Genomic DNA, 21,693 nt, shown 5'->3' on the forward strand with positions numbered 1-21,693 from the left:
AGAGAACAGGAAAGCAGAGGTGGTATTTACGTCACGTGACAGTCACGTTGCGTGCTGTCAAAATGGCAGGTGAACATGAACGTAAGCCTTTATTGAGTGATGACGAAGGGGGAATAGAATACGATGAATATAGCATCAGCAAGAGCAAAACGAAACATGTAAGTATTTTAACGTGAGCTGTTTAATGGTTAATTAATACATGTATTGTGCTTGCAGTGTGGCATAACATCCAACATTGTCACCAAATGCAAGGCAACAGCACCGTTATTGATTTTGACAAGTTCATGTATTGAAAAAAATTATCATATTGCTTATTCAATTTAGTGCATTTTAGTGCATTGAAAGAGATCATATCTTAAAATAACTCTTCTGTCAACAATATGTACTAGATATCTCTCACGTCTATATGAGAAAGATTAAGTGCAAAACATACCAATTTCGTTTTGAGGTTTCAGTTATCATAGAAATGAAGAACTAAAAAATAATAATAATAATAATAATAATTGATTTGTAAAGCGCCTAATATCCATCGACAGTTGCTCACTGGTGCTGTGACAAGGTTAAAATGTAATGTCTATGTACATATGCCAACAATAAGGAGATCTATTGAAAAGCTGAGGTGAAGAAGTGGCTTTTGAGGAGAGACTTAAACGTTTCCTTAGAAGCAGAGTTTCTCAGATTTTATACTAGAAAAATACTAGAAATAAATGCTTATTGCTGGAATGATTTAGTTCCATGAAACACAATGTTGCCTTCACTGTGTGTGTCTTTTTAACTGTGTTAACTGGACATGGTGCATGCTACGAAATGATTAACTTAATCAAGAAAACATAATATGTGTCACAACTAGGCCTATATGTGAATAGAAAAAACAACAACATTTGTACGGATACTATTGTCCATGTAACCCAAGGCCATTGTTAATAAAGGATGCATGTGACCTCATTAATGGAACATGCAGTTATCTTTTCTGATAGGGGCTGTACATTCTTTCCAAAGGACAACGGATGACACAGTTATTACTCAATGAAGGACATCAGTTATCTATGTATGCAGAGAGCACATTAGAGAAACACTAGTTTTATCAATTGGGTCCCTCATTCTATATGTGCAGGCACAGGGCCACGGATAGCCATACTATACTGACTGTACTGATTACATTAAAAAAATGTAATCAGTACAGTCAGTATAGTATGGCTATCCTAGGCCCTGTGTGTGTAGGTAACAGATTAGTGCAACCCAACACCCCCGCCCCCCCAATCTGTCAGTTATACATTGGACAAAAATCAGAAGCTTTGATTTTCATCCTAAAGTTTAACACTTCTAACCTTTCATGTATTTCAGGAGTTGACTAGTTTATGTTTTCTTGCTAAATATGATCCTTCTTTCTTGTCATCAGTGGTCCCTTCCTTTTTTGTCAACATGAGTGAACAATGTCAGTGTATCATTCAGGCACCGGAAACTTATGTAATCCATGCCATTATGATGTTAAACTTGCCATCAACATCAAAATACAAGGAATTGTGTACCCTTGTAATGCTGTTATTAAGTAAGGTTTATATTTTGTTTTGAGATAGGCAGTAAGTTAATGTTGGATTGCGTCAGGTCGGGTTATTCAAAGTCTCTGTATATTTAAGGTATGTAATATACCCGAAATGTTGAAAAATCAGTAATAATTTAAACATAAGAAAAAATACAACTTTGTGGATAACAACTTCTGGTTTATTGCATATGGCGATGTTTGATGTAGATCGAGCTTGTCAAGAGGACCATCTCCACCATACTCCAGCCCAAACCAAACGGAGCAGAATCCGTCCCCATCACTATCCCCCTACCCTACATTGGCAAGACTTCTCATGAAATCAGCAGATTACTTTAGCACCAAGCAGGCATCCATACCATCTTTACTGGTTACCCCATCACTTAGAACCATTCTCAAACTAATGGCCACAGGGGCGGTCGGGTAGCCTAGTGGTTAAAGCGTTCGCTTGTCACGCCGAAGACCCGGGTTCGAATCCCGACATGGGTACAATGTGTGAAGCCCATTTCTGGTGTCCCCAGCCGTGATATTGCTGGAATATTGCTAAAAGCGGCGTAAAATCAAACTCACTCACTCACTCACTCACTAATGGCCACAACCCCAACTCCAACAAACAACCCCCAAAAGGAGTAATCTATAACTATAAGATTTATTGTAACTGTGGTGACTCGTACATTGGTGAAACCTCTCATCCGCATCAAAGAACATATGCCTCCAATAGCCAAAGCAGACCGCAAATCAGCCATCTCAGACCACCAACAATTCACTACCCATCAAATTCAGTTCGCCAAAGTTGTTATCCATAAAGTTGTACATTTACTTACTTACTCACCAACTTCGAGAATGCCAATCAAACAGTTGAATAAAACATGTTTAAACTTGTTTGTTTGTTGTTTAACGTCGCACTCAGCAATATTCCAGCTATATCATGGTGGTCTGTAAGCAATAAAATCTGGGCCTGAAAGGACAGTGAGTTGACATCACGAGCAGCGATCTACACAATTGGTATTCGGTGACATGCATCAGCCAAATCAGCAACCATCCAATCACTTTAGCACTTTAGCATGGGTTGTTGAAGACCAATTCTAGCCCTGATCTGACCGCCTCCGTGGTCTTGTGGTAGAGCGTCCGCCTGGAGAGCAGAAGGTCCAGGGTTCGATCCCGGGCCGCGTCATACAAAAAGACGTTAAAAGATTGTACTTGTTGTTACCCTGTCTGGCGCTCGGCATTAAGGGGCTAAAACAAGGACTGGTCGGCTCGGAGTCAGTATACTGTGTCTGAGTGGGGTATTCATGTTAAACTGCGGCATGGTATCTCAGTGAGCTAGCACTATAAATCGGCATCAGTCCGGACTAGTACAAGCAGCCACACACACACATACACGTGCATGCACGTTGCTATATAAGTGCAATAATCTTGGACGCGACGTTAAACCCAATTTCACCTCACCTCACCTAGCCCTGATCTTCACGGGTGAATAGGCAATAATATTTGTTTTTTGTTGTTTAACACGGCACTCAGCAATATTCCAGCTTTATGATGGAATAGGCAATAACAGGTGATTCTAGGCATATGTGTGTCATATTGCCAAATGCACTTTTTATTCCTAATATATGATACTTACCACACATAAGACACACAAGGATAATAATCTCTTTATCATATAATGTCTTTCTTAAAATTTGTTTGGGATTTATTGCTATTCATGATAGTAATTTTAAAAAAGCAAAGGAACATATAGCCTGAATTAACTGCCCCATTTATAATATATATAAATCATTTACAGGCATGTTTTTATTAGCACTTTGGGAAACCATTTTTGAATCATTTGCTAAAATACAACACAACATTAAGATTGTGGATCATATTATCATGATGCATTGATATGATTTGTAAACTGTAATACATGTACCTCTAATACAAACCAGATTTCATGGTCATAAGAATATCTAAATAAGTTTTGTGTTATTAAAATATTATTTGATCAGACTGAAAAAAATAGGCCGGAGAAACAAAATGCCATACAGTGCACCTGACCTAGTTTTTTATCTTGTCACTTCGATAAATAGATCAGTTATGCATATACTGATATCAATTCTAGTTTACTGCAAGAATCAACATTGTTCCTATCTTCATGATAATTCTGTTATCTGGTTAACGGCAGTGTTATCTTCACCATGTAAGGGCATGTTACTGCATTGAATGTGGGAGTGTATTAATTATAGCTGTGTGGTCTTTTGTTTGCTGGTTCAGCTTATTCAGCTGCATTCTGTTATATTCACTTCTCAGAAAAAATAACTAAGCCCAGGTTTTACTGAAGAAAAATGACACAATGTCCAAAGAATGCTGATAGTTATTTTTATTTGTTTAAAAAAAATATAATTCTGACATTAGTTTGGAAAATACTCAATATTTTTTGGTCAATCAGAGGTATCAAATCACAATTAACCCCTTCTTATTGAAACAGCTGGTTTTACGGCCACTTTACAGTGTAAGATATGCACCTGCACTTTGTGCATGCCCATAAATATGGCAAAGCTCGGAAATTATGTATCAATGAGATCTTTTGATATAGGGAGTTCCTTGAACCTGCAAATGAATGGAGTGATGAATTTGACCTTCTACTATCCAGTCTTGACAATTCTGGTAATTATTAAAACAAACATCTTCAAAAATGCAGTTTGAAAAATTCAGCCGCACAAACACATAGAAGACATTTGTCGTCTGCTTCGCTTTGTCGGGAGTAGTTAATGGTCGAGTGCATTATGACTGAAGGGTGGATGGGTATATTCAAATTCTGTTTGAAGTTCTCAGGGAAATTTCCCAATGAGATAGTATTTGAAATTTGAACATAAGATAGAGTAATTTTAATAAACAGAAACATTGTTATACATGTTTGTTTTCTGTTATTAATTGTATGTTGCCATTATATGGAGCCTTCCACCCCTATGTGAAAGTGAACCCATCTTTTCGTATATGAAGTGTCCTGCTCACTCAACCAAATGTTACACCTCAAAGAGTTCCAACTTTAATCAGTCATGGTAGAATGGAGATAAACCTACTGTGTTTTCAATGTAGAACTAGGTTACCTGTAGATTTAAACACGCTAAATTTAACATTTGAAACCTCATGCTACGGGGGGTGTCAAATTCAATTTAGCATGTTTAAATCTACAGGTAATCTAGCTCTACATTGAACACACAGTATGTATATCTCTGAAGTTATCACCTGTTTAAGTTGGAAAAAATGATTCAGCTCGTAAGCATTAAGAAAAATCAAATGGTTGGTCCTTAAGTCAAGGAGCTAGGACATATTTGTACATTTGATGACAAAGGATTATTCTATCCAATGAGGACCCAGGTTTGATAGCTCGGTCACCAGTAACCAATGCTTGTTGGAAAGGTGACGAAATTGATCGGATACCCACAGGGCTTTGCTCATGGTATCAATGGTTGTGAGTGAGTGAGTGAGTGAGTGAGTGAGTGAGTGAGTGAGTGAGTGAGGTTTAACATCGCTTTTAACAGTATTCCAGTCATATCGCAGCGTGTCAGCTTAATGTGGGAGGAAAGCCCAAAGTGATGCATGTCTCAGACGTTTACCACTTTGGTGAAACACACGAGCACGGGTATGGTGCTGACAAACCTAGAAACATAATTGGGGCGAACCGGGATTCAAACCCACAACGGAACTCTGCACAGCGAATCGCAGCGCCTTAGACGACTGGGCCACCCATGCCCCCAAATAGTTGTGTTTTCTTGTTCAGACTTAATTAATTACAGGCCCCTATGATATAGCAAGAATATTGATGACTGAGGCAGCACATTTGATTACCAGTTCAATTTTACATGGGTAAATCTACTGGTAAGCTCGTGCTAAATTGAAATACACTGGGTTGATCTCCCGAGAAATATCATTTCATGGAGAAGATTGGTGAAGTGTTCCTGATTCATGTGTTGAGAGAGGATGATGTTCTGTGTTGTAGGGTTTCAACAGCCATCTGGCCCTCGGCATCGCAGCCATCACCTTGGGCTCCTCCTTCCAGTTTGGCTACAATACAGGTGTCGTTAATTCTCCAGAACAGGTACGGAGCTTAATCATAAGGTAGATTATGTGTAAACTATAAGATTGCAAAGCTTGCACAGAAATAAAAATAATGAAAGAAAATTATTTTTTTTACAGCAAATCACTGAGCTTTAAAAATAATTGTTGTTCAGAATTGAATCCAGAGTTTTGAAAAAAGAAGTGCACATCTGAAAAATAGGGTGGGCACCCATTGCATCTGGAACTGCCAGTGATATTTTTTACAAAGGACGTAAATTGTGTTTTGCCATTTCAAACAAATGGTTATTCAATTTTTATTATGTCATTAGTCCTCAGTTTTTACAGAAAAATTTGATTTTTTTTATGGTCCTATCAGTTATCAAAGCATTTTTCTCAGAAAATACTAGTGGTTTGTGTCAGTTTGTAGGTTTGTCTTGGCCTAAGTTAAACACTGCTTACAATGTTTCTAGATCTTGAAGATGATTATTACCTTAAATAGAACACCAGTTTTGCTTTTCTCAGATCATTCAGGATTTCTACAATAAGACCTACTTTGATCGGAATGGGGAATACATGAAGCCGTCGATGAAGACACTGTTGTGGTCCATCACTGTTGCCATGTATGCTGTTGGTGGCATGATTGGGGGTGTCAGTGCCGGATTCTGGGCCAACAGATATGGCAGGTTTGTAGATCTAGGCTCCATTCTCAAAAAATGATCTTGGCGCTGAGACGATTGCAACTCTAGTCCCATACCTTAACCTAGACTTATGGCGTACTGCTAAGATTGTTTTGTGGAACTGGGCCCTGGATTTATTTTAGTCCTTATGACAATGTTAACTCTTAGATCAGTGTTCATTACAATCTGTCAAGAATTTTGGCCCATTGAAGACATCAGTAATAGAATATCAGTAGATCACTAACCGTTTTTAAAAAAACTACCATATTTTCTTGAGTTTAGTGACGACTTTTTTTCCCCAAAACACAGCTGTGTAGAAGGAGGTGCGCATTATACACGAATTATGAGTTTTGATCTTTTTAATATTCAAATTTCTTTTTTTCCAAAATATTGAATCCGCTAGAGGGGGTGCGCATTATACATGGGTGCGCACTATACGCAAGAAAATATGGTAGCATTTTTTTGTTACACATCTGCCTATTGCAACAGCTTTCATGTCAAAGAAAAACACTAACCAAGTTTGTTACATCAGCATGATACTTGTGAAGATCCAGGTCAGAACAGGTCTTCAGCAACCCATGCTTGACCTAAAAGGTGACTAGGCTTGTCTTCGGAGGCAACTCCTGGAATCGGGTGGTCAGCCTCGCTGACATGGTTGATGCTTGTCATCATATCCCAATTGCGTGGATCGAGATGTGGGACAACCGAACAAACAAATTCTGGATGGATTAAGTTTATTCATTTCTAGGCCAACCTAGTCAGTGAAATGTGAAATGGAATGTGATATATTCAGAAATATTTATTTTATTTCACTCACACAGACTATTTCAATGGACAAAACAAACAAATCGTATCGCACTCATAGCATCAGGATGTGAGGTGAGGTGAAATTGGGTTTAACGTCGCGTCCAAGATTATTGCACTTATATAGCGACGTGCATGCACGTGTATGTGTGTGTGTGGCTGCTTGTACTAGTCCGGACTGATGCCGATTTATAGTGCTAGCTCACTGAGATACCATGCCGCAGTTTAACATGAATACCCCACTCAGACACAGTATACTGACTCCGAGCCGACCAGTCCTTGTTTTAGCCCCTTAATGCCGAGCGCCAGACAGGGTAACAACAAGTACAATCTTTTAACGTCTTTTTGTATGACGCGGCCCGGGATCGAACCCTGGACCTTCCGCTCTCCGGGCGGACGCTCTACCACTAGACCACGGAGGCGGCCCCATCAGGATGTGTATTGTATCACGCCCCCACCGTATCATTCCACCTCAAGGTTGGCTGGCTGGTTGTTTAACACCGCACTCAGCAATATTCCAGCAATATGACGGCGGTCTGTAAATAATCCAATCTCGGCCAGACAATCCAGTGATTGATATCATGAGCATCGATCCACCCAGTTGAGATCGAAGACGTGCATCAACCAAGTCAGCGAGCCTGACCACCCGATCCCGTTAGTCGCCTCTTACGACAAGCATAGTCGCCTTTTACGGCATGCATGGGTTGCTGAAGACCTATTCTACCCCGGCTCTTCAGGGGTCTTACACCTCAAGGGACCACCTTGACAAGCAAATTCTGGATTGATCAAGTAAATTCTTGAGTGTTTCTATGGAGAATTGATAGTGTACTGCATGATCAATTATGTCAGTCAGTGTGTGACATATTGAGTATTTTGATTCCAATCAGGAAAGGAGCTCTGCTGAGGAACAACGTTATTGCTGTGATAGCTGGTGGACTTCTTGGTTTCTCCAAGATGGCCAAGTCCTACGAGATGCTGATAGCGGGTCGAGTTGTCTCTGGATTAAATGCAGGTAGAGTGCAACTCACCGATTGGTTTGAGACAGTAACTGGCAAATATTCCTCGTGAACTTGACTGAGGTTTATGCGGTCAGTTAGATGCAGTTGTATCAGTTAGATGCAGTTGTATCAGTTAGATGGTGATCTCCTTGTTGTGACAATGTACTTATCAGGCTTCCCTTTAGGGACAGGTATGATAAATATTTCAAGACTTTTAAGTTTGTTTAAATATCCCCTTACCCTAAATATAGACAATTTTACATGTCCAAGTTTTATGTTGTCCAGCTGATAATGTTGTTTTCTCGTTATTGTAGGAATCCATGTACTTGTCTGATGTTGTGTTTTCTAGCTGATAGTGTTGTGATCTTGTATCATTGTAGGAATCCATGGACCTGTCTGATGTTGTGTTGTCTAGCTGATAGTGTTGTGTTCTTGTATCATTGTAGGAATCCATGGACCTGTCTGATGTTGTGTTGTCTGGCTGATAGTGTTGTGTTCTCGTTATTGTAGGAATCCATGTACCTGTCTGATGTTGTGTTGTCTGGCTGATAGTATTGTGTTCTTGTATCATTGTAGGAATCCATGGACCTGTCTGATGTTGTGTTGTCTAGCTGATAGTGTTGTGTTCTTGTATCATTGTAGGAATCCATGTACCTGTCTGATGTTGTGTTGTCTAGCTGATAGTGTTGTATTCTTGTATCATTGTAGGAATCCATGGACTTGTCTGATGTTGTGTTTTCTAGCTGATAGTGTTGTGATCTTGTATCATTGTAGGAATCCATGGACCTGTCTGATGTTGTGTTGTCTAGCTGATAGTGTTGTGTTCTTGTATCATTGTAGGAATCCATGGACCTGTCTGATGTTGTGTTGTCTGGCTGATAGTGTTGTGTTCTCGTTATTGTAGGAATCCATGTACCTGTCTGATGTTGTGTTGTCTGGCTGATAGTATTGTGTTCTTGTATCATTGTAGGAATCCATGGACCTGACTGATGTTGTGTTGTCTAGCTGATAGTGTTGTGATCTTGTATCATTGTAGGAATCCATGGACCTGTCTGATGTTGTGTTGTCTAGCTGATAGTGTTGTGATCTTGTATCATTGTAGGAATCCATGGACCTGTCTGATGTTGTGTTGTCTAGCTGATAGTGTTGTGTTCTTGTATCATTGTAGGAATCCATGGACCTGTCTGATGTTGTGTTGTCTGGCTGATAGTGTTGTGTTCTCGTTATTGTAGGAATCCATGTACCTGTCTGATGTTGTGTTGTCTGGCTGATAGTATTGTGTTCTTGTATCATTGTAGGAATCCATGGACCTGTCTGATGTTGTGTTGTCTAGCTGATAGTGTTGTGTTCTTGTATCATTGTAGGAATCCATGTACCTGTCTGATGTTGTGTTGTCTAGCTGATAGTGTTGTATTCTTGTATCATTGTAGGAATCCATGTACTTGTCTGATGTTGTGTTGTCTAGCTGATAGTGTTGTGTTCTTGTATCATTGTAGGAATCCATGTACCTGTCTGATGTTGTGTTGTCTGGCTGATAGTGTTGTGTTCTTGTATCATTGTAGGAATCCATGTACCTGTCTGATGTTGTGTTGTATCACTGATAGTGTTGTGTTCTTGTACCATTGTAGGAATCCATGGACCTGTCTGATGTTGTGTTGTATTGCTGATAGTGTTGTGTTCTTGTACCATTGTAGGAATCCATGTACCTGTCTGATGTTGTGTTGATTAGCTGATAGTGTTGTGTTCTTGTACCATTGTAGGAATCCATGGACCTGTCTGATGTTGTGTTGTATTGCTGATAATGTTGTGTTCTTGTATCATTGTAGGAATCCATGGACCTGTCTGATGTTGTGTTGTATTGCTGATAGTGTTGTGTTCTTGTACCATTGTAGGAATCCGTGGACCTGTCTGATGTTGTGTTGTATTGCTGATAGTGTTGTGTTCTTGTATCATTGTAGGAATCCATGGACCTGTCTGATGTTGTGTTGTCTGGCTGATAATGTTGTGTTGTCATTATTGTAGGAATCTATGTACTTGTCTGATGTTGTGTTGTCTGGCTGATAGTGTTGTATTCTTGTATCATTGTAGGAATCCATGGACCTGTCTGATGTTGTGTTGTATTGCTGATAGTGTTGTGTTCTTGTACCATTGTAAGAATCCATGGACCTGTCTGATGTTGTGTTGTCAAGCTGATAATGTTGTGTTGTCATTATTGTACCTCTATGTACTTTTCTGATGTTGTGTTGTCTGGCTGATAGTGTTGTGTTCTTGTATCATTGTAGGAATCCATGGACCTGTCTGATGTTGTGTTTTCTATCTGATAGTGTTGTGTTCTTGTACCATTGTAGGAATCCATGGACCTGTCTGATGTTGTGTTTTCTATCTGATAGTGTTGTGTTCTTGTATCATTGTAGGAATCTATGTACTTGTCTGATGTTGTGTTGTATCGCTGATAGTGTTGTGTTCTTGTATCATTGTAGGAATCCATGTACCTGTCTGATGTTGTGTTGTCTAGCTGATAGTGTTGTATTCTTGTATCATTGTAGGAATCCATGTACTTGTCTGATGTTGTGTTGTCTAGCTGATAGTGTTGTGTTCTTGTATCATTGTAGGAATCCATGGACCTGTCTGATGTTGTGTTGTCTGGCTGATAGTGTTGTGTTCTTGTATCATTGTAGGAATCCATGTACCTGTCTGATGTTGTGTTGTATCACTGATAGTGTTGTGTTCTTGTACCATTGTAGGAATCCATGGACCTGTCTGATGTTGTGTTGTATTGCTGATAGTGTTGTGTTCTTGTACCATTGTAGGAATCCATGTACCTGTCTGATGTTGTGTTGATTAGCTGATAGTGTTGTGTTCTTGTACCATTGTAGGAATCCATGGACCTGTCTGATGTTGTGTTGTATTGCTGATAATGTTGTGTTCTTGTATCATTGTAGGAATCCATGGACCTGTCTGATGTTGTGTTGTATTGCTGATAGTGTTGTGTTCTTGTACCATTGTAGGAATCCGTGGACCTGTCTGATGTTGTGTTGTATTGCTGATAGTGTTGTGTTCTTGTATCATTGTAGGAATCCATGGACCTGTCTGATGTTGTGTTGTCTGGCTGATAATGTTGTGTTGTCATTATTGTAGGAATCTATGTACTTGTCTGATGTTGTGTTGTCTGGCTGATAGTGTTGTATTCTTGTATCATTGTAGGAATCCATGGACCTGTCTGATGTTGTGTTGTATTGCTGATAGTGTTGTGTTCTTGTACCATTGTAGGAATTCATGGACCTGTCTGATGTTGTGTTGTCAAGCTGATAATGTTGTGTTGTCATTATTGTAGGAATCTATGTACTTGTCTGATGTTGTGTTGTCTGGCTGATAGTGTTGTATTCTTGTATCATTGTAGGAATCCATGGACCTGTCTGATGTTGTGTTGTATTGCTGATAGTGTTGTGTTCTTGTACCATTGTAAGAATCCATGGACCTGTCTGATGTTGTGTTGTCAAGCTGATAATGTTGTGTTGTCATTATTGTAGGAATCTATGTACTTTTCTGATGTTGTGTTGTCTGGCTGATAGTGTTGTGTTCTTGTATCATTGTAGGAATCCATGGACCTGTCTGATGTTGTGTTTTCTATCTGATAGTGTTGTGTTCTTGTACCATTGTAGGAATCCATGGACCTGTCTGATGTTGTGTTTTCTATCTGATAGTGTTGTGTTCTTGTATCATTGTAGGAATCTATGTACTTGTCTGATGTTGTGTTGTATCGCTGATAGTGTTGTGTTCTTGTATCATTGTAGGAATCCATGGACCTGTCTGATGTTGTGTTGTATTGCTGATAGTGTTGTGTTCTTGTATCATTGTAGGAATCCATGGACCTGTCTGATGTTGTGTTGTATCGCTGATAGTGTTGTGTTCTTGTACCATTGTAGGAATCCATGGACCTGTCTGATGTTGTGTCGTCTTGCTGATAGTGTTGTGTTCTTGTATCATTGTAGGAATCCATGGACCTGTCTGATGTTGTGTTGTCTGGCTGATAGTGTTGTATTCTTGTATCATTGTAGGAATCCATGGACCTGTCTGATGTTGTGTTGTATTGCTGATAGTGTTGTGTTCTTGTACCATTGTAGGAATCCATGGACCTGTCTGATGTTGTGTTGTCAAGCTGATAATGTTGTGTTGTCATTATTGTAGGAATCTATGTACTTGTCTGATGTTGTGTTGTCTGGCTGATAGTGTTGTATTCTTGTACCATTGTAGGAATCCATGGACCTGTCTGATGTTGTGTTGTCTATCTGATAGTGTTGTGTTCTTGTACCATTGTAGGAATCCATGGACCTGTCTGATGTTGTGTTGTCTGGCTGATAGTGTTGTATTCTTGTATCATTGTAGGAATCCATGGACCTGTCTGATGTTGTGTTGTCTATCTGATAGTGTTGTGTTCTTGTACCATTGTAGGAATCCATGTACCTGTCTGATGTTGTGTTGTCAAGCTGATAATGTTGTGTTCTTGTATCATTGTAGGAATCAACACTGGCATTGTCCCCATGTACCTGTCAGAGATTGCCCCAATCTCCCTGCGTGGGCTGGCAGGCACGTTCAACCAGCTGGCCATCACAACCGGAGTGTTTGTGTCTCAGCTGCTGGGCCTGGAGTTCATCCTGGGCACAGACACACTGTGGCCGATATGTCTAGGTGCGAGATTATTGTCATTCCATCATTCACATCAGCAGTCCACTACCAATTCCGTCAATATCTTTATTAATGTTTGTGTTTAATTTTACCATGGTAGAATGAAATGAACATACTGCATTATGAAGAGCTGTGTTACTTGTTGATTTGACATTGCTAATTTAAACATTTGAAACCTCACATTACTCTTTGGTCGCATAAATGTACATGGAAAACACCTTTCTCACTCACTCTAAATTTGACAAAACATAAAGCCAGCCATTTATCATTAGTGGCAGATGTCAACCATTGAGTAACAGATGTCAACCATTACCGTATTCGACGTAATAAGCGCCCCGCTCTAATAAGCGCCCACGGCAATATTTGCTAATATATTGGCTAGTGAACAATCCCAATAAGCACCTCTTCCAATTGATCAATGTACACTAGACTTATTTATTCGCGTATAATACGCACTCGTGTGTTATATGCACCCTTAATTATGAGCAATTAAATTCTGGTAAAATATATCTGTCGTACATAAACATTTCAGGCTGTCAGCATAAACCACGAAATTTATGTTTCAACTCTGTTTTATTTTCACCAAAATGATGTTCTAATAAGAGCCCCCTATTTCTAATTTTGAGAGCGCCCTGGGCGCTTATTACGTCGAATACGGTATGTCCCTTGTAGGGATTCTGGGGTTGGAATCAGTCCTCTACTTACTTTCAACTTGATAGTAGCTGTCTGTGGCTTTATACAACAATACAAACAAACTTGCTTCTGGTGATAATACATCTACCTGAGTCGTGAGGCCGATATCAAAGCCTAGTTTTCACCCTTGCAATTTAAAGCCAACTTTTCTGTGCTAAAATATGAGAGGACTATCCAACATATATTGCAATCAACTCGCCTAAGTACTTTCATATATTTGAGTGCAAACTTCATTTATTTTAGCTTGAATGACTGAACGCTTATCACAGTGACTGAGATGCAGTGCTATTTTTAGACGAACCCTGCTGAGGGTTTCATGTCACGCAATGTGCAGTGGTACTTCATCCTGTGTCGTGTGTAGGCCCCTATTATTATGAGAGCAAAATGTGAAAGCAATAAGTTTCTTTACCTTAGTAATCTGTCATTTATCCGTCGGGGATGAAGTCTTGAATCGTTTGCTATCTGACTTATATGATCGACCTGGTGATCTGCCCTTGGAGTCATTTTTGTGAAGCGATTCGAAATAAGAACATCGATCTGATTGGATATCACGTTTTCATCACAAGGGACACAATTTGTGTTCTACACAGGGTGGTGCCACGATCGAGCCGAGAAAAGTAAGCTTTAAATGGCAAGGGTGGAAACTAAGCTTTGATGAAGGCCAGTGGTTACTCTTGCCTCAGGAAGATTGTGATAATAAGAGTAACAGCATGAGAGAGAGGAGCAAGATTGAGAAGCAGATGTCAACTTGTTTGTTTCAGCGCTGACCTGTGGGCCTGTCGTGTTCCAGCTGCTGACTCTGACCTGCTGCCCCGAGAGTCCTCGCTTCCTGATGCTGGCACAGGGGGATGAGGAGGGCGCCAAGGAGGGTCAGTGCCAGGACTCAATCTCAGTCAAATCTGTGTGGGTTCGAATCCCAGATGGGACTTGACCAAAAAAAGTATCAGAATCTGTACTTGACTAAGAAAGTGTTATCCCAAATATAACATTTGTTACATTTGACCGCTTTCTTAATTGCATTATGTATTAATTAAAATCAGAGTTTTTTACTCGAATATCATGTCTCTCTGTGCAAACATCTAAGAACACCTCCATAGGAGTTTGCGTCAGATGAACTTTCAGATAACCAATCAGCATCGAGGCTTCCAAATTCTAAGTATGAGCAAGCTAAACATTCAGCCAAACATATCTCATTTTTTTATCTTGAAAACGAATATAATCAGAAAGTTCGAATGAAAGAGCATGCTGTTATATTGTTTTTGATATCTATAGACCTGCGTTCTAAGACCTGTGAATATCCGTCAACCCATGCTTGCCATAAAAGGCGACTATGCTTGTCGTAAGAGGCAACTCACAGGATCGGGTGGTCAGGCTCGCTTACTTGGTTGATGCATGTCAATTATGTTGTATATTTGTTTAGAGTGTTTATTGCTATAATATTGTTAGTAATTGATGAAGAAAAGATGAATTAAAGGTTATCCTTCTGAAATCATGTTCTCTTGAAGGCAACAACAGGCATATGTTGATGGTGAAATGTTATATTGTCACTGACGTTGTTGTTCACAGCGCTGATGTGGCTGAGGAAGTCTCACGATGTAGAGGATGAGATTGAAGAGATGAATGTGGAAAAAGATGACGAAAAGAAACATGCAAAAGTAATTATATGTACCGATTATAACATGCCATTTCAGTAGGTGCTGTTGAATACATGACAGGGTCCCATTCCGTAAAATGATCTTAGTGCTAAGACACACTTTTATTGTTGTGCTAGATCGCATTGTGGAATGAGGACACCTCCTTGGTCTTGTGGATAGAGTGCCTTCCCAGAGAGTTGAAGATTGCTGGTTCGATCCTTAGCCACGTCGTGCAAAACGATATAATAACTTGTTACTTGTGGTTAACCTGCCTGGTGCTCGGCATTAAGGGGATAAAACAAGGACTGGACGGCTCAGAGTCAGTGTGTCTAAGTGGGGTGTCCATGTTAATCTGCAGCATGGTCAGAGATTTATCAAGACTTTCTCAGGGGCCAATATTGGCCCAAAATGCCAGTAAAAATTCCCAATTTGGATTAAAAATTTCACTTTCCAAAAATCCACTTTTGAACAATATCACAATATTTTTGCCAATTTGTGCCAGCCACAGGCACAATTAGTTTGGGATCCTTACCTTGCTTTGTTGAAGGTTAAACATGTTAACTTTATGCTTTGATAACTGTGATGAGTTGTGTTAAAAGTTTGCTATCTTCATGTCATATATGAAATGAAGTAATTATCTTGTCAATGACTGTCAAAAATTGATTTGGTTATTTGGCCTGTTTTTCCCTTTAAAAAATGAACCCATTTTATTAAAGCAGTGAATGCATTTAGTAGAAATGCAGAACAAGTATACAAATGTAAAAAATATTTAGATTTTACTGAATATATTAAGTTTATTAAGTTCATTATAGGATCATGTGTATTTTTCAGTTCGAGATATCACATCTGTTTCTCCACAACGAACTCCGCATCCCTCTTATCATCAGTGTGGTCCTACAGTTGACACAGCAGTTCTCCGGAATTAATGCTGTAAGGAGTTTCCCAGATTTTGTACTCATATTTGTTTACTTACTCAGTAGCAATTTTAGTTTTCTGATCCATTTCTCTGTATTTCTTCCGATGTCATTTAGCAATGTCTAATCAGAAAGTAACAAACTGGCTGTGAGGAGTCACTGGTATATATATTATTTATCCTCGTGCAAGATAAATTGTATGGAAGGTGTCATGATTGATCAAAATATTGAGGCACTGAAATTATCTGCAGGTGGATGGCTAAACATGGAGGACAAGTTATATTATCAGTGGTTGACATCAGCACCATGATATGGGAAATTCTGAGAAATTTATTTGGGGCTGTCTGGCAAATTACTAGGAGCTATTTTGTACCATTTCCTGATTGTGGCTCTGGTCTGGTCTGGAATTAATAAAATATAAAAGCTATTCTGAAAACTAGGCTTAAAGAAAGAAAAGAATTGGTTCTCAGGCAATGACTTTTGAAAATATAGTGTGGGTGGGTGGGTGGTGGTTTTTTTTTTGTTTTGCTTGTTTAAACTAGTATGTAACCAAATATACAGTTGTGTACCATAACTAGGAAATTGCCTCTTTGCATAAACAAGCATACAAACTCCTATTTCCTGCATGACCATAACACAAAATGAGCAGAAAAGCAGTGCGCATGTAAAGGGAGGTAACTGTGTGCTATATTTGATCGCATTGTTTTTAAGTATAAGGTTTTTGTTTTGTAATTTAAAATGGAAATAAACATGAAACATGAGGGAGACTTTATGATGATGCGGGCTGTGCCTGAGAAGCAAGTCTATTATTTTTTTTGGCCCTATATATATTTCATTTTGTCTTTGAAAGGCATTTAGAAGTGAAACACATACGGAAGAGAATATATGGATGTCAGCTTGTTTATTATGAGGAACACAACGTTTCGGAGTATCTGCTTATTCCTTCATCAGGTGAATGATGAAAAATGATCCACCTGATGAAGGAGTAAGCATATACATGTACTCCGAAACATTGTGTTTCTCATAAGAAAGAGAGGGGCGGTCGGGTAGCCTAGTGGTTAAAGCGTTCGCTCATCACGCCGAAGACCCGGGTTCAATTCCCGACGTGGGTACAATGTGTGAAGCCCATTTCTGGTGTCCCCCGCTGTGATATTGCTGGAATATTGCTAAAAGCGGCGTAAAACCATACTCACTCATAAGAAAGAAGTTGACCTCCATATATTCTCAACCTTCCCTCTATATTATGCCACCTAATCTGGCCACATTCATCCCTGTGTGTTGTGTTTCATCTGCAGGTGATCTACTACTCCACCAGTATATATGAGTCAGCTGATTTGTCAGAGCGGAACTCCCAGTTTGCTACCCTGGGATCAGCAATAGTCAATGTGTTGATGACATTTGTGTCGGCTCTGATCATCGATAGGGCTGGCCGGCGCATCCTCCTTCTGACAGGCCTGGGAGGGATGTTTGTGTTCACCGTTATCCTCACTGTGGCGCTTGTGTTTCAGGTGAGGTGTCTTGCAACAGGGCATTTGGGTAGCTTTGCTCATCTTGGTGAAGAATCAGTTTTGACTGCAGCAAAGGCACAAATATAACGTTCATTCTTGATGTCCCTTACATTGATATTTTTGCAGTATCTCTCTCTCTCTCCCTCTCTTTTTTTTCTTACAATGGATGGAACAGTCAAGTCTCGTTAGTCCAACACAGGTTAATCCGACAATCGGCTTTATTAGACACTCGTGATGGGAACAGATTAAAACAGTGCTATTTAGGCCTTGTTAATCCGACAGTCTCTCACTCTGACTCCGACACACCTAATTTGCAACTAAATACCGAAATCACTCATAAATCAGTCTCGTTAATCCAAAACAGTGATTAGCATACTCCGTGGTCATCTGCCCGCGAGTACACACCCCGTGTTTTGATGCGATATGAGTCGGCTGATGGCTGCATATTACAACGGCTGCAGAGATAAACTTGCTTCGCAATAAACAATTAATGTTTTAAATAAAGAAAACAGGATTAATCTCATGCTTAGATTACCTCAATCTGGCCAGATACAAGTTTTTGCTGTCGCCGAGGACATCCTGATTTTCTATCACAAACTTTGTCGGATAAACGTAATTAAGTTGTATCATACTTGTTAATTCGACATAATCATATGCAACCAACCATGTCGGATTAACGGGACTTGTATGTAATTGAGTGTGGAATTCCAGAAATAATAACACACTTTCCTCTTGTGTTTTTCCGTAATCTAACTGATAGTCAGTTCGAATGAAAGATTTGGGATGGTTTATCAGCACTAAACCTACTCATGGACTTCACTCCAGCCTGAAGTACTGCAGGCTTTTCTCCCAGACCATGCTGACATGCTGACATGCTGTGACGTACTTGAAATACTGTTGAAATCAGCCATGACCTGTTCTCACTCACTGCTGTTTTTTTCATGAGAGTCTAGCATGAAGGCCATTGTGTTGTTTTCAGCATCAAGTGTCGTGGCTGTCCTACCTGTGTATCGTGGCGGTCATCTGCTACATCATCTTCTTCGCTGTCGGACCAGGTACAGTGTGCTTAGAGAGACGACTCACTGACACAATAAACATTTGGTTCATGTATCTGAATAATAGTATTCCCTGTTCTTTTAATGTAATAATGTTCATTTAATTACTACTATATCTGAAATATCAAAATAGGACAAGCAAATGTACCAGTAATCTATTCCCTTTGTTGACACATAATTTCTGGTATGCATGCTGGCTGTATTGTTCACCCATGCGCACCCTACTCATCGTGAAATGGCTGAAATAATGCTGATGCGGCGTTCAATTTTAACTCACTCACTCTGAAAAAAACAGTGTGTGCTATACTCAAGAAAGTCGGTGTGCTTGTGTTGAATTGTCTCCTCCCACTGAGGTCCCTGCTTGATTTCTTACACTTGTAAGTATCGGCAGAAAGGATAAAACCTTCAAAATTATGTCGAGGTAGGAGGAAATTGTTTTCCACGTTCCTGAGTTTTAGGGCCAGGAGCTCCATAAACCAGGTAATTATGAATAAAGTGCCTAATGTGAAGTGTTATGTTGCTAGGGTCCATTCCCTGGCTGATCGTGGCAGAGTTGTTCGCCCAGGGTCCGAGGTCAGCAGCTGTCAGCACAGCAGTCCTTGTCAACTGGATGGCCAACTGTGTCGTGGGTCTTGTCTTCCCTACGCTACAGGTAGGCTGGGGGTCTGGGTACAATATTTGATCTCTGACAAGTCCAATCTGATGTGTCAAATTTTTGGTTCTCTTGATTATACATTGTTGGTACTACAAGACGAAGGGAAGTACGTTGCCCAAAGTCAAACTTAAAATATCCATAAATATCAAAATACAGATGTGTTGTTTTTTTGTTTATAACTAAGCACTATTTTGCAAGTTTATCATGAACTGTGGTACACTTATATCAATCTTTTGGCTTTGCAAATGACTTTGCAAATCTGTTTGTGTCACACACTTTGTGTATGTGTGTGTGTCTGTGACTGTGTGTGCTTGTGTCTGTGCGTGCATGTCTGTGTGTGCATCTGTCTGTGTATGTCTCTGTGTGTGCATGTGTCTGTCTGTGTATGTATGTGTGTTTGTGCATGTGTGTGTCTGTCTGCATGTTTGTGTCTGTGCATGCATGTCTGTGTGTGCATCTGTCTGTATGTCTCTGTGTGTGCATGTGTCTGTCTGTGTATGTATGTGTGTTTGTGTATGTGTCTGCATGTGTGTCTGTCTGCATGTTTGTGTCTGTGTGTGCATGTTTGTGTGTGTCTCTGTGTCTGTCTGTGCATGTGTGTCTGTGTGTACATGTGTGTGTCTGTGTGTGTGGTGCCATTTCACTACAAATTCAACTTCTTTCTTGCAGAAGTCCATCGGTGTCTATTCGTTTGTACCGTTTGCCGCCATGCTGTTCCTGTCCTTTCTGTTCACAATGTTCAAAGTCCCAGAAACAAAGGGCAAGACTATTGAGGAGATCACACACCTGTTCAAGGCCAACATAGACAAACTTCATATCAAGAACGTGAATGTCCCGTCTCCAGATATGGAGACCTCAGGGTCAATACAGAAAGAAGGCTAATATGTCAGCATATATATTTGAGCCGTATGGAGTTTGTGTGAGTGAGTGAATGTTATTTAACACTGTAGGAAGAGCACAGCTATGTTATTCTTCCCAAAAGATTTAAAGACACCTGTTCTTTACTTAGTACAAGATGGTGTGTGACACAAGAAGGGAATATCTTGACGGTCTTGTGTTGTAACCACCTGACCCTTATTTGGTTGGCTTGTGTAATAATTCCTGAGTGCTTGGGACTTAATCTGATCTAGAATCCTTGTTTTTGAGACTGAATCGAATAATAGGAAAAAGAAAACAAGATATGGAAGAATTTTAACTTGAAGTGTAAGAAATCAAGCAAGGACCTCAGGACCTGATTAGTGATATGAGATGTTTTCCATGTGTCATTGGAACAGGGCAAATGTTTATTGTTAACCTCGATAAGGAACTGGCAGAATTAAGTTGTTTTCATGTTATTTGTTTGTTTGTTGTTTAACGCCGTACTCAGCAATATTCCAGCTATATGACGAGGGTCTGAAAATAATCGAGTCTGGACCAGACAGTCCAGTGATTGACATCATGAGCATCAATCCACGCAATTTGGATGCGATGACATGCATGAACCAAGTCAGCCAGCCTGACCACCTGATCCTGTTAGTCGCCTCTTACGACAAGCATGGGTTGCTGAAGACCTACTCTATCCCGGATCTTCACGGGTCTATTTTCATGTAGAAAAAGTCTTTGTCATGGACAAGTGAATGAGAAGGTTGGTTTTGTTTCAGAGTTGCAATGAGGTGCCAACCCCCGCCTGTGAATCCTGAATACCCTCTAAAGTTTCACTGTAAGTCTCATTTGCTTGCCCCTTAGTTCTGAATACTACTTAACACAAACCTCAAAAGCACAGAATTCCCCCACTAGGTCAAAAAAGACTTGAATTTATAGATTAAAACAATATTGAAAACATTAAAATATGTACAGGATTTTGGTCACATGTCGAACCTGCTTTCCAAATACCGTATTCGACGTAATAAGCGCCCAGGGCGCTCTCAAAATTAGAAATAGGGAGCTCTTATTAGGATATTATTTTGAGTTGAAAGATCGTAAATTTCGTGGTTTATGCTGACAGCCTGAAATGTTTATATACGACAGATATATTTTTCCAGGATTTAATTGCCCATAATTAAGGGTGCATATGACATACGAGTGCGTATTATACACAAATAAATAAGTCTTGTGTACATTAATCAATTGGAAGGGATGCTAACTGAGATTGTTCACTAGCCAATATATTAGCAAATATCGCCGTGGGCGCTTATTACGTCGAATACGGTACATATATAATTGGGTCCCACAAACCACACTGCAGAATCCAGAATGTCCCCTTTATGGACCCCTGAATCCTGCGCGTCAAAGGGGGTTGGCAGCCTCATTGGTGAGGTTCCCTGATATTCCTCATTCTGGGAATCAAACTAGAGGCATGTACATGAAAAGCAGCCCCACATACCACTGTGCCAGCATACTGACAAGCAGATGCTTTTGATAATGGCTTGGTTTCAGCCCAGGTTCTGTGTATGTTACTTGGTCATCTTGAAACAGATGGAATCTGGGGTGTTAAGCTTTGTAATCAAGA

General features: G+C 39.8%; 1 protein-coding gene across 1 annotated transcript; it reads left to right on the forward strand.

Annotated features, from left to right (window-relative positions):
* Positions 1-53: 53 nt before the first annotated feature.
* LOC124121539 (solute carrier family 2, facilitated glucose transporter member 1-like) lies at positions 54-20,638 on the forward strand. Its single transcript, XM_048394211.1, has 12 exons — positions 54-158; positions 5,523-5,621; positions 6,104-6,264; positions 7,950-8,074; positions 12,579-12,749; positions 14,201-14,308; positions 15,006-15,094; positions 15,905-16,003; positions 17,283-17,495; positions 18,475-18,550; positions 19,075-19,202; positions 19,875-20,638. Exons 1-12 carry the CDS (start codon positions 63-65, stop codon positions 20,085-20,087), a joined length of 1,578 nt encoding a protein of 525 aa, XP_048250168.1. The 5' UTR covers positions 54-62; the 3' UTR covers positions 20,088-20,638.
* The last annotated feature ends 1,055 nt before the right edge of the window (positions 20,639-21,693 follow it).

The sequence above is a fragment of the Haliotis rufescens genome, unplaced genomic scaffold (assembly GCF_023055435.1).
Source record: "Haliotis rufescens isolate VD_foot unplaced genomic scaffold, xgHalRufe1.0.p SCAF_13, whole genome shotgun sequence".
NCBI classification, from domain to species: domain Eukaryota; kingdom Metazoa; phylum Mollusca; class Gastropoda; order Lepetellida; family Haliotidae; genus Haliotis; species Haliotis rufescens.